Below are 25,458 nucleotides of genomic sequence, written 5' to 3'. Positions count from 1 at the left end.
CCACCCTTCTGACCATTCTACCAGTATGCACACCTTGTCTGCAGAAGAAACCTTGCAATGGGAAACAAACATTTTTCCCATAAAAAGAGGATTAAGAATGAAGAAATTAAAGACAGTGAAACTAAAAATGGTGAAAATTTCTCAGTGGTTGTACAGCTCCTTTTCATGAAGTCGTAATTCCTTATGACTTCTTTATGGATTCAGTATCGAGGCTGCTGGGCATACTCGATAAGGTTTATTAATAAGGTTTATTACCTAGAAGAATAACTTGGTGGTGAAATGAATATCGTGATTAGGTGAAATTAGGTGAAACTGAACTAGAACTAGATGTATTTTGCTACAAGGACTCACAAGGACAAACTCCTCAGCAGTGGTTCAGATAACACAAAATCATGTAGCCGGGTACACTGATTCTTATATTCCTTCATGTTTATTTTGGTTGTGATTACGCAGTCAAAAATCACGTGTAACAGCTATTTGAACGTGATTGCTGTTTTGCACATAATACTATATTCGAATATCCATGAGCATAATCATGACTTGGGTTTAACTGAATCATATCAAAATAATCAAGGAATCAAAATAAAGTATTAAAATATTTTACATGTATATGGTTCCTGGTTTACCATTAGGAGTACGAATGAAATAAAATATTGTTGAAAATTCTGAGCACACAGTAGTCAGAAAAATCAGATGTGGTGCCCATGGTGGGTCCCACAGGGGACAAGATACCCTGAGAAGAAAACATAAGGTTGGGTCCAGTGAGCTGCCATGTTCAAAACAGCTGAATACCCTTAGTGTGAGATTTCTTGGCAGAAAAGGTACAAAAAAGCTTTGTGTCTCACCACTCGAAATCAGGACAGGCTGTATTTCTGACAAATTTGTTTCATTTCAGCCATCCATTAAGTGTGCTACAGAAATGACTGGAGAAAACTCTGCGGTTTGGTACACGTGCCAGACAGAAGCTCTGATGAATCAACTTTTCTGTAGGCTCATTCTGACTCTATACACGTGTCATCTAGAAAGATTGGAAAGTTCAGCCGGGTATGGCTTTCACTTCCTAAGTTGCAGAGGTAAACAAATGCAAGTATTTCTTTTTTGTGTATCTTTCCTTACAGAGGAACATTAATACTTGGTTACCAACCGCCATTTTGCAGGAAGCAGAGCGTGCACACGCAATACTGATCAGTAAACTATTCCAAGAGTCAGCGGCTTACTTCTTGCACCGAAGTAAATGAATTAGCTGTTGCGAAGGACCTAGTGTCATCTCAAGGTGGTGAAAAACTACCTGACAGGGTTAGTAATTTCCCATTCGTTATTTTTTTACGACCTTAAACCTAAGTTCCCACTGAAGCGGGGTTGTGATGGTAGTGACGTGAAGGTGGTCAACTGCTTTCCATTCTACACGTCTGGAGCAACAATTCCGATACAGGTAGGCAGCAGAGCGGTAAACACCGAGCGGCGGGTGTGAAGCGGGGGGGTGGGGAATGCTGATACACTCCACGACTGAACTTTCAGCCTCCCCCAAAGCATCTCCGCGCGGAGACCCAGCGAGACGCCCGAGAGGCGCAGGCAGGCGGGAGCTGGCGCTGCGGGGCCGAGGCCGGAGGCGAGGGCCGAGGCCGCCGCTGCCCGAGGACCCTCCCCGACCCACCTGCGGCCGCAGCTGCCGGGCGCCGCGGGAGGGCGGGGGCCGGGCAGCGCTCCCGCCGCCGCAGGTGCCGCGGGGCCGCGGCAGTCCCCACCCCGGCGGGCTCGGCGCCCCGGCCCCGCGCAGGCCGCTGCCCCGAAGGGCGGGTGGGAGCGGGAGGCGGGGCGGCGGGGACGCTCGGGCAGGAGGCGGCGGCAGCCCCGCCAGCACAGGAAGTCGCCCCGCCGAGAGAGGAGGGAGGCAGGAGGCGGAGCTCTGCCGCTCGGCCCGAGGTACCGCGCCGCTTCCCGGGGTGGGCGAGGGGCCGCGGGCGCCAGGGCCGGCCGGCACCGGCGGGCCTGCGGTTGTCACGGCAACCGCCCCCCCTCGGGGCGGGGGGGGTGGGGGGGCGCGCGCTGCCCCGCCGCTCCTCCGGCGCCGCCATTGGCCTGCGGGCAGGGAGCGTCCGCACTGGCGACGCGCTCGGCCGGCCCGCTGTCCGCCGCGGGCCTCCGCTGCCATTGGCCGGGAGAAGGCGCTCGCCTCCGCGATTGGCCGGAGAGCGCTGCCAATCGGGGCGGTGCCGCGGGCGGCCGGGTGCCGCCCTCGAAACGTGGGCTGAGGGGCCGGGAGGGGTCAGCGGCCGCGGCCGGCGCGGCCATGTTGGGTGTGGGCGGGAAAAGACCCGTCTCACTTCTCTACCCCCGCCCCCGGCGGCATGCGCTGTGCCGGGGAGGTGAGAGCGGGCGGCTCCCCGCGGGGCCGGGGCTGGTGGTTCCACCTCACGCCGCACCGAGCGCTCCTCGGCTGCCGGGCCTGTTTCCCCCGTGCCCCCAGGTGATGCCAGGCTGGGTCCCTCACCAGGCTGCGACTGGCTGATTTGGAGGGAAATAACTCTCTTACCAGGGCGTCTCTTCGGCGAGGGCTGTGTTTGAGGCCTGGCCTGGAGGCTGTCAGGCTGGCTGAGCTGACAGAAGCCTGCGATGCGTCCGTGTGAGGACACCCCACGGCTTTCCCTCATGAGCTCAACTTCTCACGTGCTGCCCGCCAGCGCAGTGTCGTTGTGTGTGTGTGTGTGAAACCCCGTCTGTGTGGGGTTTCTGGGTGTCTGGGAGCTGGACAAACAGCTGCTTTCTGTGGGTGCGTGTGTGTGGGTGCATGCGTGTGTGTAGGCTGACCCTCCACGTGCAAGGAGACCAGGACGTGTTAGAGCTGCTGCACGTGCGGTGCGTAATGGGTCTGTATGCGGTCGGATGGCTCTGTGTATGCAGTAAATCTGATACAACCCAGGCTTGTTGAGCTGGCTGTGTTTACCTTGCAGGTGTGATGTGTTCCGGGTACGTTGGACTCATTTGTGTTTTCTGCAGAGTGCACTGGCCATGCTTACCCTCAGAAAATGCTGGACAGAAATATGGGAGCCACAACATTTCGAAGTGTGAAATGTTGGCAGGGATTTCTGCCAGCGTATTTGTGTGGCTCTCAACTGCTCTGCCTTACATCAGCCTACGTAATTAGGAGGACAGAGCATAGTACCAGAAAGCCCCTTTGAAAGAGCTTATGGTATAACTGGGCTGTACATACAGCACACACGTTCACACACAGTAATTCAATTACATGTCATAGAGGGCTCAAGTTCTTTGCTGTTGGGGACCAGGCTTGTTCCTAAAGAGCTAATCAGAAGGGAAGGGCACCTGTTACTAAAGATATGTTGACTTTCTTCCAGCCTTTGCTACTGATGTGTGACTTCCATAGTGGAAAACTGTAGAAAGTGATGTTTAAGGGATACACAAAAATCTACAAGTATGGGGAAAATTGAACCGTTTCTGAAGTAGTGCTATTTGGCATGTCTTCCTTGGCTGAATCACTTCACCTCTTGGTACAAAACGGGCTAGGGATAAACTTCATTGTTCAGAAAATAGCTTGTCTGCTCACTAAGGAAAAATTTGGCAGATACTTTTGTTGGCATGATTATCTTTGATCACGAATTACTACAATTTACCCTTCTAGGACTTGTTTTCTGTCTTCATGGAAGCTGTGAAGATGTAAGCCTACTTCAGGTCAGTACTGTAAGTGTGAGCATAGAGAAAACAAGAAGTGTTGACTTTGAAGTAAAGTAATCCCACCATTACAAACAGTTGACACATTTTTTTGCAAAAAGGCAATTGCTCACTTTCTTCTGTTATTCTTGCTTCAATATGTAAATCCTTTGTGTAATTTATTTTATAATCTATAATTCTATAATTTATGTATAGTCCTCTAGCTGAACCTGTTTGAGCAGGGGTAGATGAGCCCAAGTAGATGACCTCGAGGTCCTTTCCAATATCAACAATCCTGTAATTCTGTGAGCTTGATTTATTAATTTAACCAAGTAGAGATTACAACAATGTTCTACGATTGACCTCTTAGTCTGTCTAATAGTATTTTGTATCTGCAAAAGCAATATAGAAGATACTCAGTTGTTTCAACACAGATGTGGAAGCTCTTCAATTATCTATGTTTTGAAAGATTACTTCGCATGACTAAAACAGAGATTCCTGTTAGCATTGGTAAAACTCCTCTTATAATTAAATTTAAATCTTGTATTGATACACATAGAAACACATACATGTGTTTCTATTAAGTTCCATAAAAACAGGACTATCCCTTCCATTTCAGATGCAAGCAGCTGAGTTCCTGAATTCAGTTACTGCATCACATTGAATGAACAGGATTTTTCCATACATCTTTCCTTAAAAACAGACTTTAGCAAAAGGTGACATGCAAAAAGACACATACTTTTCCTCATAAAATCAAGAATAAAGGTAGTGCTTTTATTAGTGTTTTTTTTTAATTTTCATAAACTTGAACTATACAGAGTAAGTTTATATGCACTGGAAGATTCCACGTGCACTTCTGCCAGTTCCCTAACTTCATAGCTCTTGCTGTTACACTCTGCAGCCTCTTCAAGAAAGGAAGCCAGTTTGTGTGCCGGTTTTATAGCAGGTACAGGAAAATCCTCTGACTCACTATTGGTCGCAAATACAGAACGAAGACTAGTCATGTAAGCTAATGTATTAACCTGTGATATTGTCCACTGTATATCTAGGATTTACTTCCTTCAAATATTTCGGCCAAATCCTGTAGCCCAGTCTTAAAGGACAACTTAAGCTCAGTGTACTTCATGGCAGTAGCTCCAGGAGACATCCAATTTTAGGAGACTCTGCATAGAAAAAAAGACGTGGGGTTTCTTTTGCAGTGCAATGAAGACCTTTTCTTTGGATTTTTCTGTGAAATTTGTTTCTTGAGACCATGAATTAGTTTTTGTTTCTTGTATGGTTTTAAAAGTCTTTCAAAAGAAACCAAATACCATCAAGTTTAGTTATAGTTAATTGCAGTTGGAATTTTAGAGTTCCTGTGAGATTTTTCTCATAACTAGGAAGTTCTTGGATTTGTTTTAGTTTGGGATGTTTCCATATTAAGCTAAATTTTTCATTAGGCAAGACAAGCTGTGAATTATAGAGGAGGGTGGGATACTTTGGACAGTCTTTATATGTTGCTAAAGCAGGCTAATGTTACAAAATGGGGTTACATGTTAAAAAACCTGAACCAATTCAATATCATCTTGGAGAGCCAAGTCACTATATTAAGTATTTATTCTTCATAAGTAAATTGTTACATTTACATGTTATGAGATATATAAAGAGAATGAAACATAGATGGTTGCAAGGTGTACACAAAGAAGCTAATGATTTTCATTTACAGTAGAAGCCTGCCTGAATCCTCTGTCTTATGATACTACTGTGGTAATACAGTTACTGCTGGGGAACAGGACTGCAAAAGTATGTGTTTTCTGACACAAACTCTGCTTTAAATTTTTCTGTTCTTGTAGATCTTTTTCATTTGCTTTCAGGTTTACTTTATTGAGGAAAAAATATGAAGAGATTTACAGAATACATAAGCTGATCATTTTTTAAAATAAAAAATGAAGTGCTTTTCAGTGAATGGCTATCCTCATTTCAAATGAAATCTGCAATGATTAAATATTAAAATGATCGATGGTTTAAATTAATATAAAAAGTTTTCAGGAGATTATTACAAAGATTAACATTTTTAATGTTTTAATACTTCCATAGTTTATCAATCACAGGCACAGTGAAACTGGTTTTAGTTATCAAGCTGATGATCTCATATATCATTGCAGTATTATGCACAACATAAACATCATGGTGTCGTTGGTAGAGGAGATGAAGAAACACAATTTATGTTACGGCTCTTTAATAATCAGTTTTAGTCCTGAAGTATTTTTTGACACACAGGATAAGCAGGTAAGATTTTTTTTTTTTTCCCTTTGGAAAGAAGATAAGAAGGAAAGATAGTTCCAGAAAAACAGTGGTGGTTGCCATTTAGCAAAGAACTCTGGTTACGTGTAATGGCAAACATAGATGGTCACTGGTACTGCTACAGAAGAAGAAAAAGCACTTGCATGTGTTTTTCCAAGTAGGACTTGCATTAATGCAGCTTTAATATCCCCAAATTATTTGCAACAGCCTATGATTCCTAATAAATTTTTATTCATTAGAATTATGTTTGAAGGTCATGAGAAAATGTCAAGGCACCCCAGGTGCTTTTGTATCACTAGCTGTGCATAGATACCCCTGTAATTCAGTGGGTTGAGTAAACACTTACTCCAGGCACTCTTGACCTGGACGGTGCTAATCCCTTTGTTTCCCATTTCTTCTGCATTTTTTTAGCAGCAAGGCTAAAAATCAGCGTTAGTTATTTTTAATTTTGATTTTGCCTCTCTAACCACATACTGCAATGGTACAATGGAGCTTTATACAATACAGTTTATCGTGTCTCAGGACTTTTTGCAGTGTTAAATATATAATTCATACCTCAACAAAATATTGTTTATTCATGTGTTGTGATTGTTCTTGGCATTGTCCTTCATCCAGTATGTTTTACCATAAAAAATGAGACAATTGGAAAGACACAGTGTGATGAATTAGCCAATGTAAACCCAATAGCAGGTGTAAAGAAAGATGGGAGATAGTCAGGAGAGGAAGGGTGAAATAGAAATCCAGGAATAGATGTTGAGGTAGTGAAGTGAATAAATGGGGAAAGACTGTTCTGACAGCAGAAGCTTATGGCGGCCAAGTCACTTATACCAGAAAGGGCAAGTATGAGAGAGGGAAAGAGCAAAGGTTAGCACTAGGTTAATGTTGAGAATGGTATTGGGAAGTTAAAATCCAGAGGGCAAACTGAAGCACACCATTTTGTACACGAGTTTGTTATCAGCTACTAATGCTGTTATTTCTATTCTTAAGTAAGACAACAAAATAAAAGATGGGGTTATATCGCCTGTAGTTGGTTGCCTCTAGCCAGAAAGCCAAATTTATCCTCATGTATTTCCACTGAAATAAAATAAATAATGGAACAAAATAACCTTTTATGTTATGAACTGGTTTTTATAGTGCGGAAACAGATTGGGTTGGAAATGTAGTAGGTTTCAAAGTTTCAATTGTTTTCTCTCCGGCTGTGCTGTGTGGTGTAAATGAAGAAAAGGTTAAGTTTACCCATGATAATTCCCTCTCACATTTACATTATCAATCAGCCTTTGTAGCTTTTTGTGCTTTTATCTATTGTGTTTTCATTGTAATCTTTACGTATGAAGTTCTCAATTCTACAAACTCTTATGCTCAAATTTATTCATGAATGGCTCTGACAGATGTGCTCTGGAAGCCTTAGATGCTGTGGTTTAAGATGCTGCCAGCTGGTCTCCCCACCCCTCAGGTTGCAGTCTGTATGGAAAAGCCAGCAATACCTGCACTTCAGTTAGCTTCCCTCACCTTAATTCACATTTCTTTTTGGGTGGCTTGTGCTGATGCATAGGCTGGGAATGGGGCCCTGGTCCTGGGGACAGAATGTACCCCCTCTTGTTGCCCTTTCTTACAGGCTGCTCACCCCTGGCAGAGAGGTGGTTAAACAGCTGGGGTCAGCAACATCCTAAGCCTCTCAGATACCCAAAGCTTGTTTATGAGATTCCCCTGTAGTTTCAAGTTGAACATGTTTTAAACTTTCTGTTTTAAATTACCTATGTTTTCAACTTGTTACTGTACCAAGTCAGTGTGGAGGACATTAAAGTTTTGTTTGCTCTTAAAGGCGATCGTGCCTAAAAGCTGATATTAAAAAACAGATCTTTCTTTCATGTAGTATGTATGCCATAGAAATTGTGCAGTGGGCGGTTTTAGTGTGGCACTTATTGTGTGTGGAGCTGATTATGCTGCCTCCAATTAAGATTACATCACTTACTTTACTGCTAGACCAGTTTGGTATTACTTACGTTCTTGCCAAAAGGAAGCAGTTAACCTGAAGCAATGTATTACTTGTTTTGTTCTTGTGTCTTGGCTGTCAGACTGAAAGTACACTATTTGTATAGCTGACATTTAAATTTGATTAGGCCCTTGATTTACTGTTACTCAACTAAAATTAATTTAAAAATTAGGACTGTACAGTAACAATAAAATGGATAAAGAGCTGGTGAGCTGCCAGCACTTAGAAGTAATGGCTGGAGGCCACTGTCAATGGATAAGAGCTTGTGGGGACTTTCCCCAGTGTTTGTGTTGGGTGTGATACTTTTTGCTGTTTTAGTCAGTTGTCTGTGTGCAAACATAGACAGTAATGACAAACGATGGATGGTTCAGTGATTGCTGGATTGATGGAGAAGGGATGAATTGTAAAGCATGGCTGAGATCATAGTAACACGAGTCTGTTAAAATGCAGTTTGTCTGCAAATGAGTCGAGGAAGAAGGAATTCTGGATGTGTGTGCAAAATGGAAAGATTTTTATCTTGTAAAGCTGTGACTGTGGGAAGACTTGGGGTTTGTGAGGAAGCCCCTGTAGCCAAAGGGGATTCAAGTGCAGGGCAGTGTCAAGAAGGGCTGGTGCTGCCTAGTAGAGATGAGGGGAGAGGTAGGAGGGTTGTTTAAATCCCTTTAATAAGACCAGTGCTGGAATGTTGCATCTGGTTCTATTTCTGTGAAAAACATGTCCTGAAGAATTTGAAAGCATGATAAAAGTCCTGGAAGACACAGGCTTACTTCTGATAATGGTCCTACCTTTGGTAGGTGGGCTTGAGAGTAAGTTCAAGCTTGCTGTGATGTTTCTGACCACATGTCTGCCTTACCTCACCCCTGCTGGACCTCAACAAGCTCTATTAGCTATCTATCCCACCTGGCTGCTGCAGAGGCCCTCCTACATACATAGTGTTGAGTGTCCTAGGCAAGGCTATGCTGCATCTGTGTGAATTTGTCATTTCTTCCCATTACAGAGTGTGTGGAAGGCATTCTTTCTTTTTTGTTGTATATATGCATCATGGAAAGCTTTCTGTAATATGTTTTTTCAACTTTGGACTTTGGTGTGATTAAACTTAGGTATGGTTTTAATGGAACCACAAAGAATTGCAGCAGCTAATAATTTGGGTTTTTTTTGATTCTGCAATCATAAAATGGTTGGAGCAAGGATGGATGTTCCTTTCTTTGGAATTTTTTGACATATGCTATTTAATTTATGAATGAATCTTTCCATAATTTGGAGTGAAAAGGTTAGCAAAGCATTCTTAGATTGCTGTTTACTTTTGTATTCTGAAAGATAGGATAATTTGAAAACCTGGATTATTTTGGTATCTTTCTGGGTATATGAAGCAGCAGCCCAACAGGCTAAGTAGGAAGAGGGTATTCTGGAAAAATGATTATTATAGAGACAAAACCTATTTAAAAAAGCTTCAAACTATTTTCATTTTAAGTACACCAGTGGGGTTAAATAATATTAGTAACTTCTGTTACAGTAACAGATCATAATAATATAAAACAAAAGGTCCCAGCGCACTTGCTAATATCCTTTATAGCTTCAGTAAAATACATCTGAAATTATTTACAAAGCAAAGCTTCTGGATGAATTCTTCCAGTTCTGCATGGGAAGAGAGTCTGTTTATCTTCATGCATGTTTATATAGACCCATGGAAATTATGATCTAGATGTGGGTACCATACTAAAATGTAGCCATATATGCAGAGTAAAGAATGCATTCTGTCACTTATTGCACACAAGTAATGTATGTTTTATAGGGTCGGCTCAAATCTGTATCCTGACCATAGAAGGACTCTATAGAATATGTGCTGTACCTTGAGACCTTCAAGGGGAGGGAATGGTGTGTATAGGAAAAAGCTTGGGGCAATGGCTCTCTGACGAAACTTGATTCTTGTCTGTTTTTGAGCCTTCAGACTTAAGCACTGTCAGTGCTGGAAGTAGTGAAGAGCTGGAAAGGTGTTTCCCCTGTGCTATACTGGTATACATTTTCATTAACTCACCTTATTAAAAAAAATAAATACATCAGTACGGAAACAACTGGAATGGCTGTAAAGCTGAGTGTGTGGGATAGAGTATTTCAGAAGTTAAAAGCAGAAGCAACTTAGCTAAATCCTTTTCAGAGTTGACCCAGCTCTCCTTAAACTTCTTAGGCTTGGTTACAGGGTTGTACAGCTTTTGGTACAGTGGTGGCCAGACTGAGCAATTGTAGCAGGAAGCCACAGCATCTTGTGGTGTTGGTGTTGAACGTTCTTACGAAAACCAGTCTGAACTCATTACTGTATGCTCTAGCAGGTTTTTTTTTGTTGTATGCAGTCTACAAGGCTAGATTTCAGGCAGTATATATATCCCCCTCCTCCTAATAAAACTTTGTGGCAGTGCTGAAGCATACATTCTCCTTTGAGACTAGCCAAGAGCATGTGCAAACTCCTAGTGCTTAGAGAGATGCACTCAGGAAATTAGAGCGAATGGAGTGGATTGTTGTCTGCCATTTTATCTCAGGCTAGGGTTTCTGAAGAAATGGTTGCAAGGTGATAGCTACTCATTAAATGATCTCTTTTAGGAGTCTCATAACTATTCCACTCCATTCCTAACTGGTTTGAGGTGTAGGAATCTCTCATCAGAGGTATCTTTTAGGCCAGAGCAGGCCAACCTTTCACACGTCAGAACCCAGGATCTTAAAAATATACCGTCTCCAAAAGCAGCAACCCATGAAAAAGTGTTCAATTTTGTATTTCACTAATATTTTTACAGTAAATAGAATTTCACGTGTACTGTGTGACTTGAAGCATCCAAAGGAGTACTTTTTTCCAATGTGTTAGTCACAGTTGGTGTCATCCTTTCCTTTGGCATTCTCCTGGACAATGAACCGTGCAGCAAAATTTCTTCCTTGTGACACATGCACACTGTTCAAGAACAGTGAGAATAGGCGGGGATGCAGTCTCCTCCCATCCTGTGGTCTTTGGGGAAAGCCATGAAAAGAGCTCAAGCAGACATTTGCACAAATGGTTGCATCCGGGACCTTCAGGCATTCACATGACTTTCTGCTATTTCAACTTACACTTTTCTGCTGGTTGACGATTTTTCTTTTTGCTGCCTCTTCGTCCCAGCTGCACTCCACAGTTGTCTCCTCTGCCTTAAAATGAGGCAAGTAAACAGTTTACCACATTTTCTGATGGCTATCAAAGCTTATTTTTTCATTTGGTGCATATAAAGGCTTTAGCCTGATTTTGATCCATTCCTTTAATTCAATTTTTGTTCAAGATTCAGACTTTTGGTAGATATCAATGATCTTATATTCACTTTCTGCCCAAAGAGAACATAAAGCTCCTCAAGAGATGGTATCATGTACACTATTACTTTATTCTTTATCTTAAAAATCATTGCCTTTAATGGGATCTCTAGGTAGGTTTCAGGAGAGCCAAGTCTTGAGCAATTTAGATATAATCTGCAGAGAGTGTGCTTGGCCTATTGTTTTGAACTACTTTGGAAACTACTGAGCCGATGTTACTTGAGCCGTAATAAACTCTTCACCCAATTATGGCCTAATCCTTCAAAACCAATAGAGTAGGACTTGGTTTTGAAAATGCTGCCGCTAACATCTCTGGGTCTGTTCACTAAGCCTGACTATTAAGCTCATTATTAAGTGCTGTAGGGCTGAACTTTACATTTGATATGTTAACACTGTTATCTACTGGTTTATCTACTGGTTTTCACCTCAGACAATTTTAAAGAAAAAAAATACAAAAAATTATATATTGTGTTAAGGCTAAAGAAATGCATATCAGCTTCATCTTCTGATCTTTGTGGGGATGATTAACAGGTTACTCTGTCTTTAATCAGTTATTGAAAAATAGAGGAAAACATAAATGCCAAACCCACCAAATTAAAACCCTTTACATTTCAAGTTTCTTTTGCCTGGTGACTAGAATAGATTTATTTTTTTTAAGTTGAGTTGCTTTCGTGAACGCCTAATACAGCATATGAGACAACAAAAGTGGCATAAAACTATTTTTCTTCATTCATAGATCAGTCTATTTAATACTTATCGAGCTGCAGTAGCTTCATAGAAGGAAAAAAACCACATTCATTCTGAAAGCTGGATGGAAAGATTACCTTTTAAGTCCTTTCAAACACCAGGTTTAGTAATGGCACTAATAATTCAGTTTTGCTGAAGTGTTACGATTAGGTCTACGTGTACTGAAGTGTTATTTGCTGCTGTCATTTGTAGCTGCTTTCAACTTTTGCATGCTTGCTGAAGGTAAGAAGTGAGGCAATCATTAGGCTATAAACATGGTGACCAGTTTTAGCAATTACTGTGACTTGAAGTCATGTGTGATGGGACATTGTTTATACTACAGTGAAATATATAACAGAAAGGCATATTTGTGTGTTCCCGGCTTTGTGCCTCTGTGGCTTATTTGTGGCTGTTTTCTCTTCTTCTGTTTTTCAGTTATTAGGTTGATTGTCAAGCAGGAATGGACTATTTGCTGAGAGCTGGTTTTCTTCTTGAATGATAGACAAATTTCAATGAAAATGGAGTCAAAATAGATGGGATATCAATATTAGAATTAATGGGGAAAGAATTAAGCTGAAACTTTGCCTAACATACTTTAAAAAGCATTTTTTTAAAAACAGGGTGAGAGGAAAGGAAAAATTCCAGCAGTTTCAAATTGTCTTGTTTTGGTATGTTACTTCAAGGAAACTATTTCAATTTTTAAATAATTCACTCAGAAATTTTGTATTTTAATGGTCCAAGATAATGGAAGCAAAAAAAAAAAGGCACAATAGAAACAAAAAAAAAATGACCAGTATGGAATTACTTATTGTTGCAAAATTTTTTTTGTGTGAATAACTTCAAAAGTTACAAGATTTATTCTCACTGAAGGTCGTTATCCCATTTTGCAATATTGAAAATGTCGCGAAACAGACTTTCTGTCCTTTGGATGGTTGTGAACTGTAGATTAAGATGGATATACTAAAGGGAAGTGTGATTACTCCCTAAATATTTCTTCTCACTTAAGGAAGAAAGAAGAATTTCATTTCCACCAAAAATGAGCCTAAGCTTAAAATCTACAAATGAGGAATTAACAAGTGTATATAATTAAAGCACCCAGACTTATAGCAAGCTATGACTTGTGGCAGTCCCAGCAAAGGAGTAACATCTGGAAAAAATGGAATTTTTGTTGCTTCCGAAAACTAAAGAGAGGGGAGAATAGAAGGATTATTTTCTCATTTAAAGAAGGGAAAGAAGTCACTCTTCCCCTGGTGTAACACCTAGCAGGGCGAAACAAAGTTTCTGAGGTTTTGGAATAATATCTCAGTGAAACCAGGTGGTGCTCTATTCAAGAATTGTAACATCATAACATATTAGAAGTGAAGTGCTTAGGCAGACTTAGCCGATTTTGAAATTTAAGGTCTGTGACCTCTAGCTTTATACCTGTGATTTAAATTATTCCCTACTTCATCAAAGGAAATGAGTGCTGAAGGGGGGTGTGGTGGGGATCAAAGAGGGAATAAAACCGCGTGGATTTAACTGAACCGCAAAACGTTCGCTGCTGACGCTTCAATTACTGAGACGGAGCAATAATTGTTTCTCGTCGTTGCTCTTGACTCGATGAACTTTTAACTCACGAGGCAGAGAGCGCGTGCTTTGTTTCTGTCCTGCGCACTTACCCTCAGACCACAGAGGTGGCTGTACAGCATCTGCAGTCGCTCCCATGGAGGCTGTGTCCATCCTTGGTGGATGTGCCTCTGGGCATCAGGGTGGTCTGGATGCCCGTTCTCTTCCCACCCTTTTTCGCTCTGATTTCTACCACAGTCCACCCCCAAAAAACGTTTAAACAGATTCTGTTATTTTCAAGAATGTTATTCTGAAATACTGCATATGGTGTAATTTATCATGTAATTTTCCCTTTAGCAGAGATTTCTCTTTCCTCTGGGAAATACTACATTTTGAACTGTCTGGCAAGGCAGAATCGAACCACTTGTATGCTTTTTTCCTTCATGAACTTCTTTAAGGATATTTTCTTGACACACCAATGCTGTCATATATTCATAAAAATGAAAAAAAAAAATCTTTGAACGTTTGGAATTTTAAATTTGTTCAGATGAAGATCTGTCTTCATATTAAAATGAATATATGTTTCACATATGGTATAGCTCTACTTGGCTCTGAATTGAGTAGGGAATTTGGTTCTGAAGACTAACAAATCCTAATAATGAAAAGTAAATGTAAGGTGCATAGAATCACTACAAATAGGAATATTCTTCTGCAAAATGTCATACTGTTTTTATAACAAGTATAACACCAATTGCTAAACAGATAGCTTCTGTATAAGTAATGTTTTTATAAGTGAGTTTTGGCCTAGTACATTTTGATTCTTCTTCCCATGGAAGCTGTGACAAACTGTACTCTACTGGGAATGGAAGGAACTTTTGACATTTTTAATAGCCTCTTTTTGCTTAAAAAACCAAATTTACGTAAGTATGAAGTCTTTTAAAAAAAATCTTAGTCAGGTTTTGCAATCCTTGAAATTTTCACTTTTTTCCTGGCTGTCATGAATACATATAATGATAATCTTTTCAACTCTTCAGATGTTTAAAAACATTTTACATCTAGCAAAAGTAAGTAGACTTGTTGCTAGAGGAGCAAATGCAAATATTTGGGCCTAAATAACCCCACCAAATTTTGAGTACTTAGGGGAGGTTTAGGAGTGTAGCAAGAAAGCAAGATTGCTGGAGGCTGTTTGGATTCCTTACCATTGCATCTCTTTCTTCATTCACTGTAAAGGGAGCAGAGGTGGCCTCCTGCATAACTCGGGTGTCTCACTTACCTTCCTGAAATTAGGTGGAACTAATCTGGGTTGTTGATGAAATTTATTTTTCATAATATATTGCCTCAGGATTTTGAAACATCCAGGAGAATATGCTGAGTATTCATATGGACTATTACCTGCGTACTACTTTTGTTAAATTTAGAGCTAATTTCATGGGTTTTTTAGGCACTGTATAACTAACAACAGAGCAGCTCCTTTCCCTAGAGTGCAAAGGCCACTTACTGGAAGTAACAATGTGTATTTTGTTCCTAGTGCTTACATGAAGCTGTGAAACAGCCTGATATATGCCAGAATAAAAGTTGTGATTCCTAGATGGTTTTAATCTTGGGATATGGTACAGTGTTTGTTGTCCTTGTGTAGAAAGTTAAGATTATTTTAGCAATATTTGTTCTAACTGGAGTAATGGATCCTGGTTTTTTGATTCATTTTCCCAAATTTAACTGAATTTAGATCACCTGCTCCTTTCAAGGTTAAATTAAGTAAAGAAATGTTAAATTCCTTTTATTAAAAGAAAATGAAATAAATCCCTAAAGAAAGCAGAGCTAGATTCTGCAAGAAGCACCATGGGCAGGTACTCATTCCTTTGAAATAATAGTCTCATCCTTTGAGAGTGACTTTCCAGAGGAATGGTGAAGACTACTGTAAGACTTATCAATAGAATGTGAATGCATTTTTTTTCAGGTTTTTTTTTGTTTGCTTGTATGCTTTTTTTAAATAGTAGTAGTAAAGGTTTTAAAATTCTTTCTCTTGGCTACAGTGTGGTTAAAAGTATTCAGCTGCATTATTCTTGCCATTTTGGCTGTAGGTTACTTCCGCTGCATTTCTTCCACTGCTGTACAGACAGACCTTAGTTACTGTACTTCAGCAGTACACCCAAAAAAGCCAGTTAAAATAACCCAACAGCAATGATTTCCAAAATACCTGCATGGAGATGGCTTCCCACTTTAAGTGCAGTGCTGCCAGTTCTTTGGAATAACTTGATGTTCGCAGATCCAATGTGCTCCTTGGATTTTACCAGAGGAGGATAAAAGGTTATTTTAGCTCTGCTGTAACCTGTAAGGGTTTTAATATCCATTACTTATTAAACTATGAACTATGGAATTGACTGGTAAAAGACCAGTTCTTTCAGTGACATCAGTAAGCTTTGAATTGTATTAAAGAATGATTTGGGTTATGAGTTCAAATTCTCAACCTGCATTGCATCCAACAACAACAACAACAACAACAAAAAAGGATTTTTAAGTTAGATATCCATTTGCAATAAGGTACTTCTGCATATATGCAGGTATTCACTGTGCATTCACCTGCATTTTCAATTACAGCCGAAGATTTGGTCTAGTACTTTTACATTCTGTGATGGTTCTTTTCTATTCTGAAGTTTTACTTGCTTTTCTCTCAACTGACTAGCTATATTTCAGCTACAAAACCAGTCATTTCACTGATTATTTTTTTTATGTCTTTAACGTGCCCTCTATTAATATTTAGGCAGCTTATTGTTGAAGAACACAGACATACTATCAAATTTCACTGCTAAGAAAGTTTGTACACATGAACATATGTAGATCTTTGAGTGTTCACTGGTTCACACTTTAAGCAGCATCACTGTTATTAATCATTTGTATTGCACCATAAATGCACAAAGTGCAATCTTTGTGCTATATAGTCCCTGCACTTATTCTTTATTAGTATTTCTAAAGTCATTCATGTTATGTCTATTTCATTAAAGTAATTGCTTTAAATTTTTTTTTGGTTCATACAGGCTGTGTATGCATCAAGAATAGTGAGTTGGGATTTAAACACTCCTGTGGCCAGACCTTCAATGGACATTCAGAAATGGTTTTCATCTCACAAAACGCTATTCACAGTTAGAGGTGATAATAGGCAATTTATTGTGTGTATTAATTATTATCAGTCATTGCTTATGAATAAAAGAGGAGGAAAAGAAAAATTATGTGTTCTTCCGAGGCTGTAAGTGTTCAAAGGTGAATTACTAGAGAGGAAGAGAAAGAGGGTGAAAAAACAGTGACGGGAACCACAAAAACAAAGATGTCTTTTTGACCTTGTAGTATCTCTGAAATAGCAATAAACAAAAAATCGTTCCATTAGGCCTCGCTTCATTTTCTTAAAACCATCTTTTGTAAAAGCTTGAAAGTTGAGGAGGGCTCATGTTGCCTTCAAATGATCTGAAATTACTCTTGAAGTATTTTTGGTAGCCTGTAAAAAGAGCAGTGGCAAGCTCCTTTATGTTTTTTAAATGGTTATGCAGTCATTAAAATTCCAGGGACCTGAAGGCTGCTCAGGGTTGTGCTGGTTTTGGCTGGGATAGCATTAGTTTTCTTCATAGAAGCTAGTATGGGACTGTGTTTTGGATCTGTGCTGAAAACAGTGTTGATAACACAGGGATGTTTTCGTTACTGCTGAGCAGTGCTTACACAGAGCCAAGGCCTTTTCTGCTCCTCACCCCACCCCACCAGCGAGGAGGCTGGGGGGGCACAAGGAGTTGGGAGGGGACACAGCTGGGACAGCTGACCCCAGCTGACCACAGGGATACTCCTTATCATATGACGTCATGCCCAGCATATATAGCTGGGGGAAGAAGAAGGAAGAGGGACACATTCAGAGTGATGGCGTTTGTCTTCCCAAGTAACCATTACGGGTGACGGAGCCCTGCTTTCCTGGAGATGGCTGAACACCTGCCTGCCCATGGGAAGTGGTGAATGAATTCCTTGTTTTGATTTGCTTGCATGCGCGGCTTTTGCTTTACCTATTAAGCTGTCTTTATCTCAACCCACGAGTTTTCTCACTTTTACCCTTCTGATTCTCTACACCATCCCACTGTGGGGGAGTGAGCGAGCGGCTGTGTGGGGCTGAGCTGCCAGCTGGGGTTACACCATGACAGGTGCATGCAGCATGGCACGCTGCCGATCCCTTTGGTTCGGCAAGGAAATGGAGGAAAGGACGGATCCTCCGCTCGCTGACGTCGGAGGCAGCGGAGCAGCCAGAGATACCTGGGAAAGACTTGAGTGCAAATTTTGTTTACAGTAAAATTAAGATGACCAATTATTGTAGGATGTCCACTGCTATTTTAAATGGGGAGAAGGCACTTTTCAAGTAATTTTGTGACTCGTAAAGGTTCCAGGCTTTTCCTTTATGGAAATCTGATCAGAAAGTTATGTTGGAAACCACTCCTACAGCAAGGTTCATAAATAATAAATATTATCTCTTATTAATCCATATTTTAGTTTAACTCTGGCTTGTGGCAAGTTGCTTCCTCAGGGAGCGGAGGATTCTTTACAAGAGAAGGTGATGAGCCACAGTCCCCAAGGAATTAAATTGTGAAAACAATCTCGGTTTTATACATGCTAATATAGATCTGTTATTCCCTTTCCACATCTATCACAACACATTCTAAATTGTGGCTGATCTTTTATGCAAATAGCTGTCTTATTAGACATTGCGGCTGTATGTGCTAATGTCTCCATGGGTTTCTCGGGCGTTTGCTATCTAACCATCAAAGCGGTGGAAATGAATGATGATTACTGCATCCCTTTGAAGAACAAAGAGGAGTCGAGGTTCTAGATGCGGGAGTCAGTGACACCGAGCCATGCGGGCAAATGAGAGCATCTCTGTGGCTCGTATTAAGTCAGGAAATAATTTTTGCCTGTGTTTTCTTCTTGTGTTTTATTGGCACTGCTAAAACTGCAAACATCTTTCACAGCTGATGTTTTGTTACAAAACATTATTAGGCTATTGAGATTGCAAAAGGCAAGTCAAAACAGTCTCTAATAGTGGCATAATAAAGCCAAGAACTAGTTTTGCACTGTAAAAATGTATCTGTTACCTCCTCAACTAGCTGGAAGTTCAAATGGTACTTTTATTTTCCATTGTCGTTATTATGATGTGAACGTTATGTGAGAAATACAACTCAGTCAAGAGAATAGCTGGGAAGCATAATAGAGGGGAAAAAAAACCCCAGTGGATTACAGTTCACTGCTTATGTGTTTTACATGAAATGGGAGTATTCTCTGAATTAAACCAAAGTAATGTATGGAAACATTAGAACACTGTCATTGAGTTTTCAGTTCAGATTAAAAAATAATGGCAGTCTTTTATACCTTGTTATTATTCCTCAATACCTTTAAAAAAGGTTGCTAGCTTTTGAGCACCGAAGTTCATTTTATGCCGTGTGCCACACTTTAAATTAAGGAGCCTGGGTTTGTCACTTGACATTAAATGCCAATAATCGTTGTAGAATAGATAAATACAAAAGAAGAAACTGTGTGGTTTTAAAATGCACAAATAACTGGTGGGATCATTCCTGCAGCTATACTTTAAACCTTGTTTGAAGCTATGAAGGAAATAATGGTGGATGTTTAAGGCTGGGATGCTGACAGCAGCCCATTCAGCAGTGCCTTGGCATGCTTTTTGGCCCATGGTTTGGCATCACAGTGCCTTCCAGGGCTGTGCTTCCCAAACAGCGTGCCTTGGCAGAGCCTGGGGAAACTCGTCTTGCTGTAATGCAGCTGGTTATGCCTAACAGAAAAGTAAAGCTCTTACAGATACTCCAAGGCCATATGTGCACAATCTGCAGATGGTTTGTGGCTACCCCAGGCGGTTCAGCCAAAGTTTGCCCTTGGCACTGTGCTCGCCAAAGCCGGTTGTGAAAAGGCAAGTGTTGGCTGTTGTGCATCTTCTGCGCTCGAACAGTAAATCTGACACTTCTGGAAAATGTCAGTCCTCTTGTGAGTGCAGGGATTGACGTTGGGACGGTTTTGTCATAAAGATGCTCAAACAGTGGGGCTTATCATCGCTGTGATGAGTGGTCTTCAGCCCAGCCAAAATGGTTGAAAACCAGTGTTTTGAGCAACAAGTGTGACTATAAAAGCCAGGTATTTTTTGACTATGGAAAAAGAAGTGAAATGAGCATGTTTGTAGAATCTTACTGTATCATTTGAGTGGCAGCCCTGTGAGGGGATGAATAAGAGACCATAAGGTTTTGCACATTAAATGGGTATATTGGGAGTTTGCTAGAACACTGCTCAGATGATGCTTGTTCCGTTACATGGGTGGTGTGGGAGCACCAAAGTACCAAAAAGAGCATCTTCATATGAATGATAGTGCAGTTCCCTGTGCAGTCCTAGTGTCACCTGCTTGTGCTGTGCAACGTGAGAAGCCCATTCAAGAGTCAGGTTGGTTGTTACCTAAATGCACTGAAGGTGATTTAAACTCTCAATACCTTGGCTGAGAGGTATAAAATGGGCACAGCCCCAGCTCTCATTTTTATCCTCCGCTTTCATTTGCATATCTCTAGAGCCCATGGCAGGAAGGTAGGGGAGTGTGGGGTTGCTGTGTTTTAAGTATCTGTTCCTCTTTTGCTCAAGGTGGCTGGAGGGCTGCGTCCGCAGGTGGGTGTCCCGAGCAGTTACACCTGTGGATGCACACGTGCCTAGTTCTGCTTCATACTCCTGGGCGTGGTATAAATGAGTTTGCCAACAACAGAAGCAGCTCACAATACTACATTCACTCCCTGGTTTACTAAAGAAAAAAATTATATAGGAATGTAATTCAGTGGTACCAAATGCTGAATTACAGTGCAATCAGTTTAAATCCTTTTTTTTTCTTTATTTATTCAAACTAACAGGCATTCTGTAATGTTAATAACCCATGCAATAGGGAAAAAGGTATGTTTAGAATTTATTTCATAGTCTTCAGAATAGTGATGATTAACTCCAGTGTCTCATTGTACACTGGAAAGGCTTATGTCTTTGTGTATAATCATGTAAATGTTGCTTGTTAGAGTTTTTTCTGATGTTGTAAGTCATTGATTTCCTTAGTAACTTATTTAGGAATAATGCATTTATTTTTTTTTCTGATACTGACAGTGATTTTTGGATTGAAAACGATGGGTAAAAAAGATGCCTCTACAGCAAGGACTCCTGTTGACCAGTACAGGAAACAAATAGGTAAGAGATTTGAAGGAAAGTTTGTGTACTTAAAAAAAATCTGTTTTTTTCACCCAGACCAGTTAGTATAACAAATGTATTATTCCTCTTCAAAAGCTTCATTTTGCTTGTGAGTGGTGCAAAATAATGCGCAGTCTAGGGAAACGTTTTTTATATGCTGTTGACTAATTGATTCAGCAAAACCTTTTATGAAGACAGTGTTTCGAGTAACTTAATAAAAGTCCATGTTCTGTGTTTGGAAATAAAATGAAATATTGCAGTGCAGCAGCTCCACGATGTTTCTGAACTGTTGGAACTTTCCTGATTTTCCTGTTTATCTCCAGTTTAAAATATGGGCATTTCTAGCAAAATACTCTTCCTGCTTCATAACAATTTTTGATACACTGAGTGATACAGACCTTTACATTTTATAACTGCATTTATTCTCACCATAATGCAATACTTTTAACATTTTAATCATTTATTTTCCTAGGTCTTTTTCTGCTCTTACCCGTTGTATATGTAGGTAACTTGTATACAAAGTATGCACATGCACACAGGTACACTCGCAGAGATACCTACATAGCAGACTCAAATCCCTATTTCTTTGCTTAAATGCAAAGGTAACTGACTTATTTTTGGAATCCATATATGAGGACTCTGTCTCTCTAGGTGTTAAATGATATTGTAAAACAGGCACAATATTTTAAAAGTATGTATATAAAATGAAGTACCTTAATCTATACTCAGTTATTTAAGTGAATGACTTTGTTTTACAGTTGCTAAGCACCCACATCTGTGTTTAAATATGCAGAAAAATAGCAAGTGTCTGGGAAGAAAAGGCTGTTTATAATATACATTCTCATGGTGAAAGAGGTAGGGGTATGTGAATGACCTTATTTTTAACATGTCTTAATTTTTTTAGTGCTGCCTTAGTATTTTAATATAACTGTTTTAATGGTCTTGTCTGCATTTAAAGTTGAAAGTAAGGGACCATTTTGTATTTTATTTGTTTTAGATAGCTGTGGAATGCTCTATATGTCCTAATTGTGGGCAATTTGCATGACTGGCTTCCTTGGTTCATTCTCTGAGATAGTTAGAAATGCGGCTGAAATCTTCTGAGTACCTTTACGGATGGGAAGCAGATATACTGGAAAAATGTTTAAATAGATGGGCTCTCTGCTTTTGTGCAATTTAGGTTTCGCATAGAAAACCTTACAAGGAAACTATTACCCAGCATAGGATGACACCACAAATATTTCACCCAAATGGCTTTGGTGAGAAGTGGGAGCCCTGCAGCTCATATTTGGGACAACTCGTCTCATGTAACTGGGTGTTTGGTGAGAGGATGACTGCATCAGCTTTCTGGCATTTTCTCTGCATCTTTTTCATTGCAGTCACTTCTTTTTCAGCCACCTGCTTTAGGGTTGCTTTTCTTCCCTTTGTGAACACCTTCAGTTGACCACAGTTGGAGTTGTTTTTTGAAGTCCTCTGCAGGCTGAAAGACACTGGTGATCTCCAGAGGGATCCCCGGAGAGCAGGCTGAGCTGCTGGAGGACTAGGGGGATGTAAAGCTGCATCTAAGTATGAGACTCACAAAATTACCTCCCCCTTTTCCACAGCTTGGGCTATTTCTGGCACATGACTACCACGCAGCACCGCAGTTGCACATCTCACACGTGTGAGATGCCAGGACTGATCAGCTGTGCCTTGAGCAGGGGAGAGGATGCTGTGCTGTAGCAAGGGGGTGAGAGTATTTGATTGGGGCCCAGCACGCAGAAGGATCCTGTTGTGTTGCTGACTCTCCAGTTTTGGGCTAGCGTGTTGTCTGAACAATTTGGCACCTTCCCTGTTATATGATGCAGCACCGTGATCCATTGGGTACTCCAAAATACAGTGTCTGAGCGGGCTCATAATAAGCTCATTTTCCTTAGATATGACACGTTGCTGTTAACTTGGCAAAAGCAGCATTAAAAATTATCGTAGGGAAGAATCTCACACCGGCAGGCAAATAAACTATATAACCTGTGAGGTGTTTCTGTGATTGTAGTATTCCTTAGAGGACAGAGAGCAAGAACTAAAATAGACTATCCACTGCCTTTTGCTCTGATGATGGTTGTTTCAGCTCCTGCTCTGGTCATTCACTGATATAGCCATAGAGTTTGCCAATGGAAATTAGTTCTCTGAAGTTAATGAATGTGAGAGGTGGGGGTTGAAAATTTATGGATATGGTTTTATACTTTAATGTTGTGGGCGTGTTTATGTATAAGCATTTTGGGCTAGTTTTAGGCCTGGTAGCTGAGCTTAGTGGAGTGATCCCTCTAGTCTAATTATGCCTTTAGGTGTATTATGGGACAAATAGGTGTATTATTGACAAATATTGTCCAGTAAAGAACTTTTCTTGCCATAATGGAATCTTTCATTTTTTTGCCATTACTTCTTGATTTTTTCTTCTTATATATTTTTGCGTAAGTGATGATAATTCATCTGTTTATCACAGAGTCACAGGATGGCTGAGGTTGGCAGGACCTCTGCAGGTCATATGGTCCAACCCCCCTGCTCAAGCAGGGCCACTGAGAGCTGGTTGCCCAGGACAGCGTCCCGATGGCTTTTGAGTATCTCCCAGGAGGGGAGCTCCACAACCTCTCTGGACAGCCTGTTCCTGTGTTTGACCACCCTCAAAGTAAAAAGTATTTTTCTTATGTGTTTTAGGGTGTGCCCATTGCCTCTGGTCCTGTCACTGGGCACCACTGAGAAGAGCCTGGCTCCATCCTCTTTGCATTCTCCCTTCAGGTATTTATATACATTGATGAGGTCCCCCTTGAGCCTGCTCTTCTCCTGGGTAAACAGTCCTAAGTCGCTCAGGCTTTCCTCACAGGAGAGATGCTCCAGATCCTTAATTTTAACTCCTCTTGATCTAATTCTTCATGATCTGATTTCATTCAGATACTTATTAGAAATTATACAGAAGGAATTTCAATTTTTTTCTTAAAATCTGTTTATCAAATAAGCCCTAGATTTGGCAGCTTAGGTACTTTTGCAGGGATGCTTTAATGTGAGGCTGTTCAGTAGAAGACCCCACAGAATACAGAACGCTGTCATGCTCCAGGCTTATCTGTTTTGGAGATGGACGTTTGATCACCCTTTCCCAGATAGGTTATATCTAGAAACAGTGGGTGAAGGGAGGCTGCATGGGGCCTGTCTTTAAAAAAATTAATTTATCAAACTCATTTAAAGTTCTAAATCCATGCTTGGAGTGATTGCCATCCTTACTTTCCAGGCATTTGATATCTATGGATTCTTGAAAATATTATGATGGATGCTGGCTGAACAGCTATCTCTTCCTGACTAACAGTGGTGTTGATTTTTTAGCTCACAATTTATTGTTTTCTAGCCTTGCTGGATAGAAGGTAACCAGATTGAAACGGTTTTATTACCTTTTTTTTGATGGAAAATGGCAGTCTTCAAGGAGCAACATGTCACAAAGTCATGTCGACTTCAACTCAACACAATTTTCAGTTAGATGTTTAGTGGAGTAATTTGAAATAAAAGCAGATTTTTAATTGAATTTTGTTCCAAGCTTTCTGTTTTGTTCTGAGTTTCCATACGGCATGCCACATGTTTGCCCTGTGCCACGGTTCAAGTTCATGTTGATCACTTCAGATCAGCCGTTTGCCTTTTTCTCTCCTCCGTGAGCGGAGGATCGCTTGTATCTTGTTTGCCACTGTGCCGTTAGCGGTTGCTGTTTGCTTGAGTAGCATTTTCAGAGGATTCCCGCGGCATAGAGATTGATATTGCTCTTCTCTGTCAGCTGGCTTTCAGCCATGTCTCCTGCCACCAGCCAAAATTTGTCTTCAGTGCCTTTCGTTCAGCAAGTGCTCTGGTATCCGACAGCAGCGCTGCCTTTTCCGTAGGGAGCAGAGGCAGCCTTTTAGTTATCAGACTAAACTGGCACTGGCTTCATGAAGACTGTCCGCAAGTGGGACAGGGAACAACAGCAGCAACCTTTTCAAACTGGCTTAGACTGTGCCTGGAGGAGGGAGGACGGCACCGAGGGAATCTCTTCACGTTCAGTTCCTCATGAGCAGCTGAGGCTCTGGAGGAGGCATGAGGAAAAGTAATTTTAACGCTCTTTATTCAGCTTTCTCTCACATACTCAAACATATACCTGTAGTGCAGCAGCAAATGGGGCAACTCTTCTGCATAGCATTTCTTTCTCACTGCTGCTGTTTGTGCTGCTGTGCTTAATTTGCTGGGATCGGAGAGGTGTGAGGCAGTATGCATCTTTCTGCATTTATGCAGCTTTGCTCCGCAAATGCTGTGAAAATAGCAACAGGTTTTGCACCATATTTGCTTTGTTTACTGTTATGTGTGCTTTAAGTTCCCAGAACAATTCCACATGTATATTTTCCATCCTTCTTCATCTGGTGTGTCGCTTGCTCGGCATGGAAGCCGCAGGATTTGTGGGTAGTGTTCATGACTCGTGTGATTGTGGGATCCTAAGCAGGCATACTGAGAGGATTATAGCATAACTAAAACCTGGTCTACAAATCGGGAATAGACATACTTTTGGCTCCCATTACTATTGTTGCTGTAGCATAATTTTTCATGAGGAGAGGTTGTTTGCCAATCATTCAACCTCCAATTTGTAGACTCAAAGGTCTGCTTATTGTCTGCTCTGTATCTTCTGACTTGCTGGCTTG

The 25,458-nt window shown here is 40.8% G+C and overlaps 1 protein-coding gene across 12 annotated transcripts in view; it reads left to right on the top strand.

Moving 5' to 3' along the window:
• The first annotated feature begins 1,410 nt into the window (after positions 1-1,410).
• Positions 1,411-25,458, top strand: part of TRIQK (triple QxxK/R motif containing) — a 64,823-nt gene continuing 40,775 nt past the window's right edge. The window contains exons 1-4 of one of the 12 annotated variants that reach the window (XM_052787720.1): positions 1,411-1,923; positions 3,638-3,687; positions 5,811-5,934; positions 16,573-16,915. In XM_052787720.1, coding sequence (XP_052643680.1) covers positions 1,488-1,923; positions 3,638-3,687; positions 5,811-5,900 — 576 coding nt within the window. In that variant the 5' untranslated portion in view covers positions 1,411-1,487 and the 3' untranslated portion in view covers positions 5,901-5,934; positions 16,573-16,915. The other 11 variants (XM_052787716.1, XM_052787717.1, XM_052787714.1 and 8 more) reach the window with 11 other exon arrangements.

The sequence above is a fragment of the Harpia harpyja genome, chromosome 5 (assembly GCF_026419915.1).
Source record: "Harpia harpyja isolate bHarHar1 chromosome 5, bHarHar1 primary haplotype, whole genome shotgun sequence".
In the NCBI taxonomy this organism is placed as follows: Eukaryota; Metazoa; Chordata; class Aves; order Accipitriformes; family Accipitridae; genus Harpia; species Harpia harpyja.
Note: the sequence above shows the minus strand (reverse complement) of the source record. Positions and strands in the feature narration are given on the sequence as shown.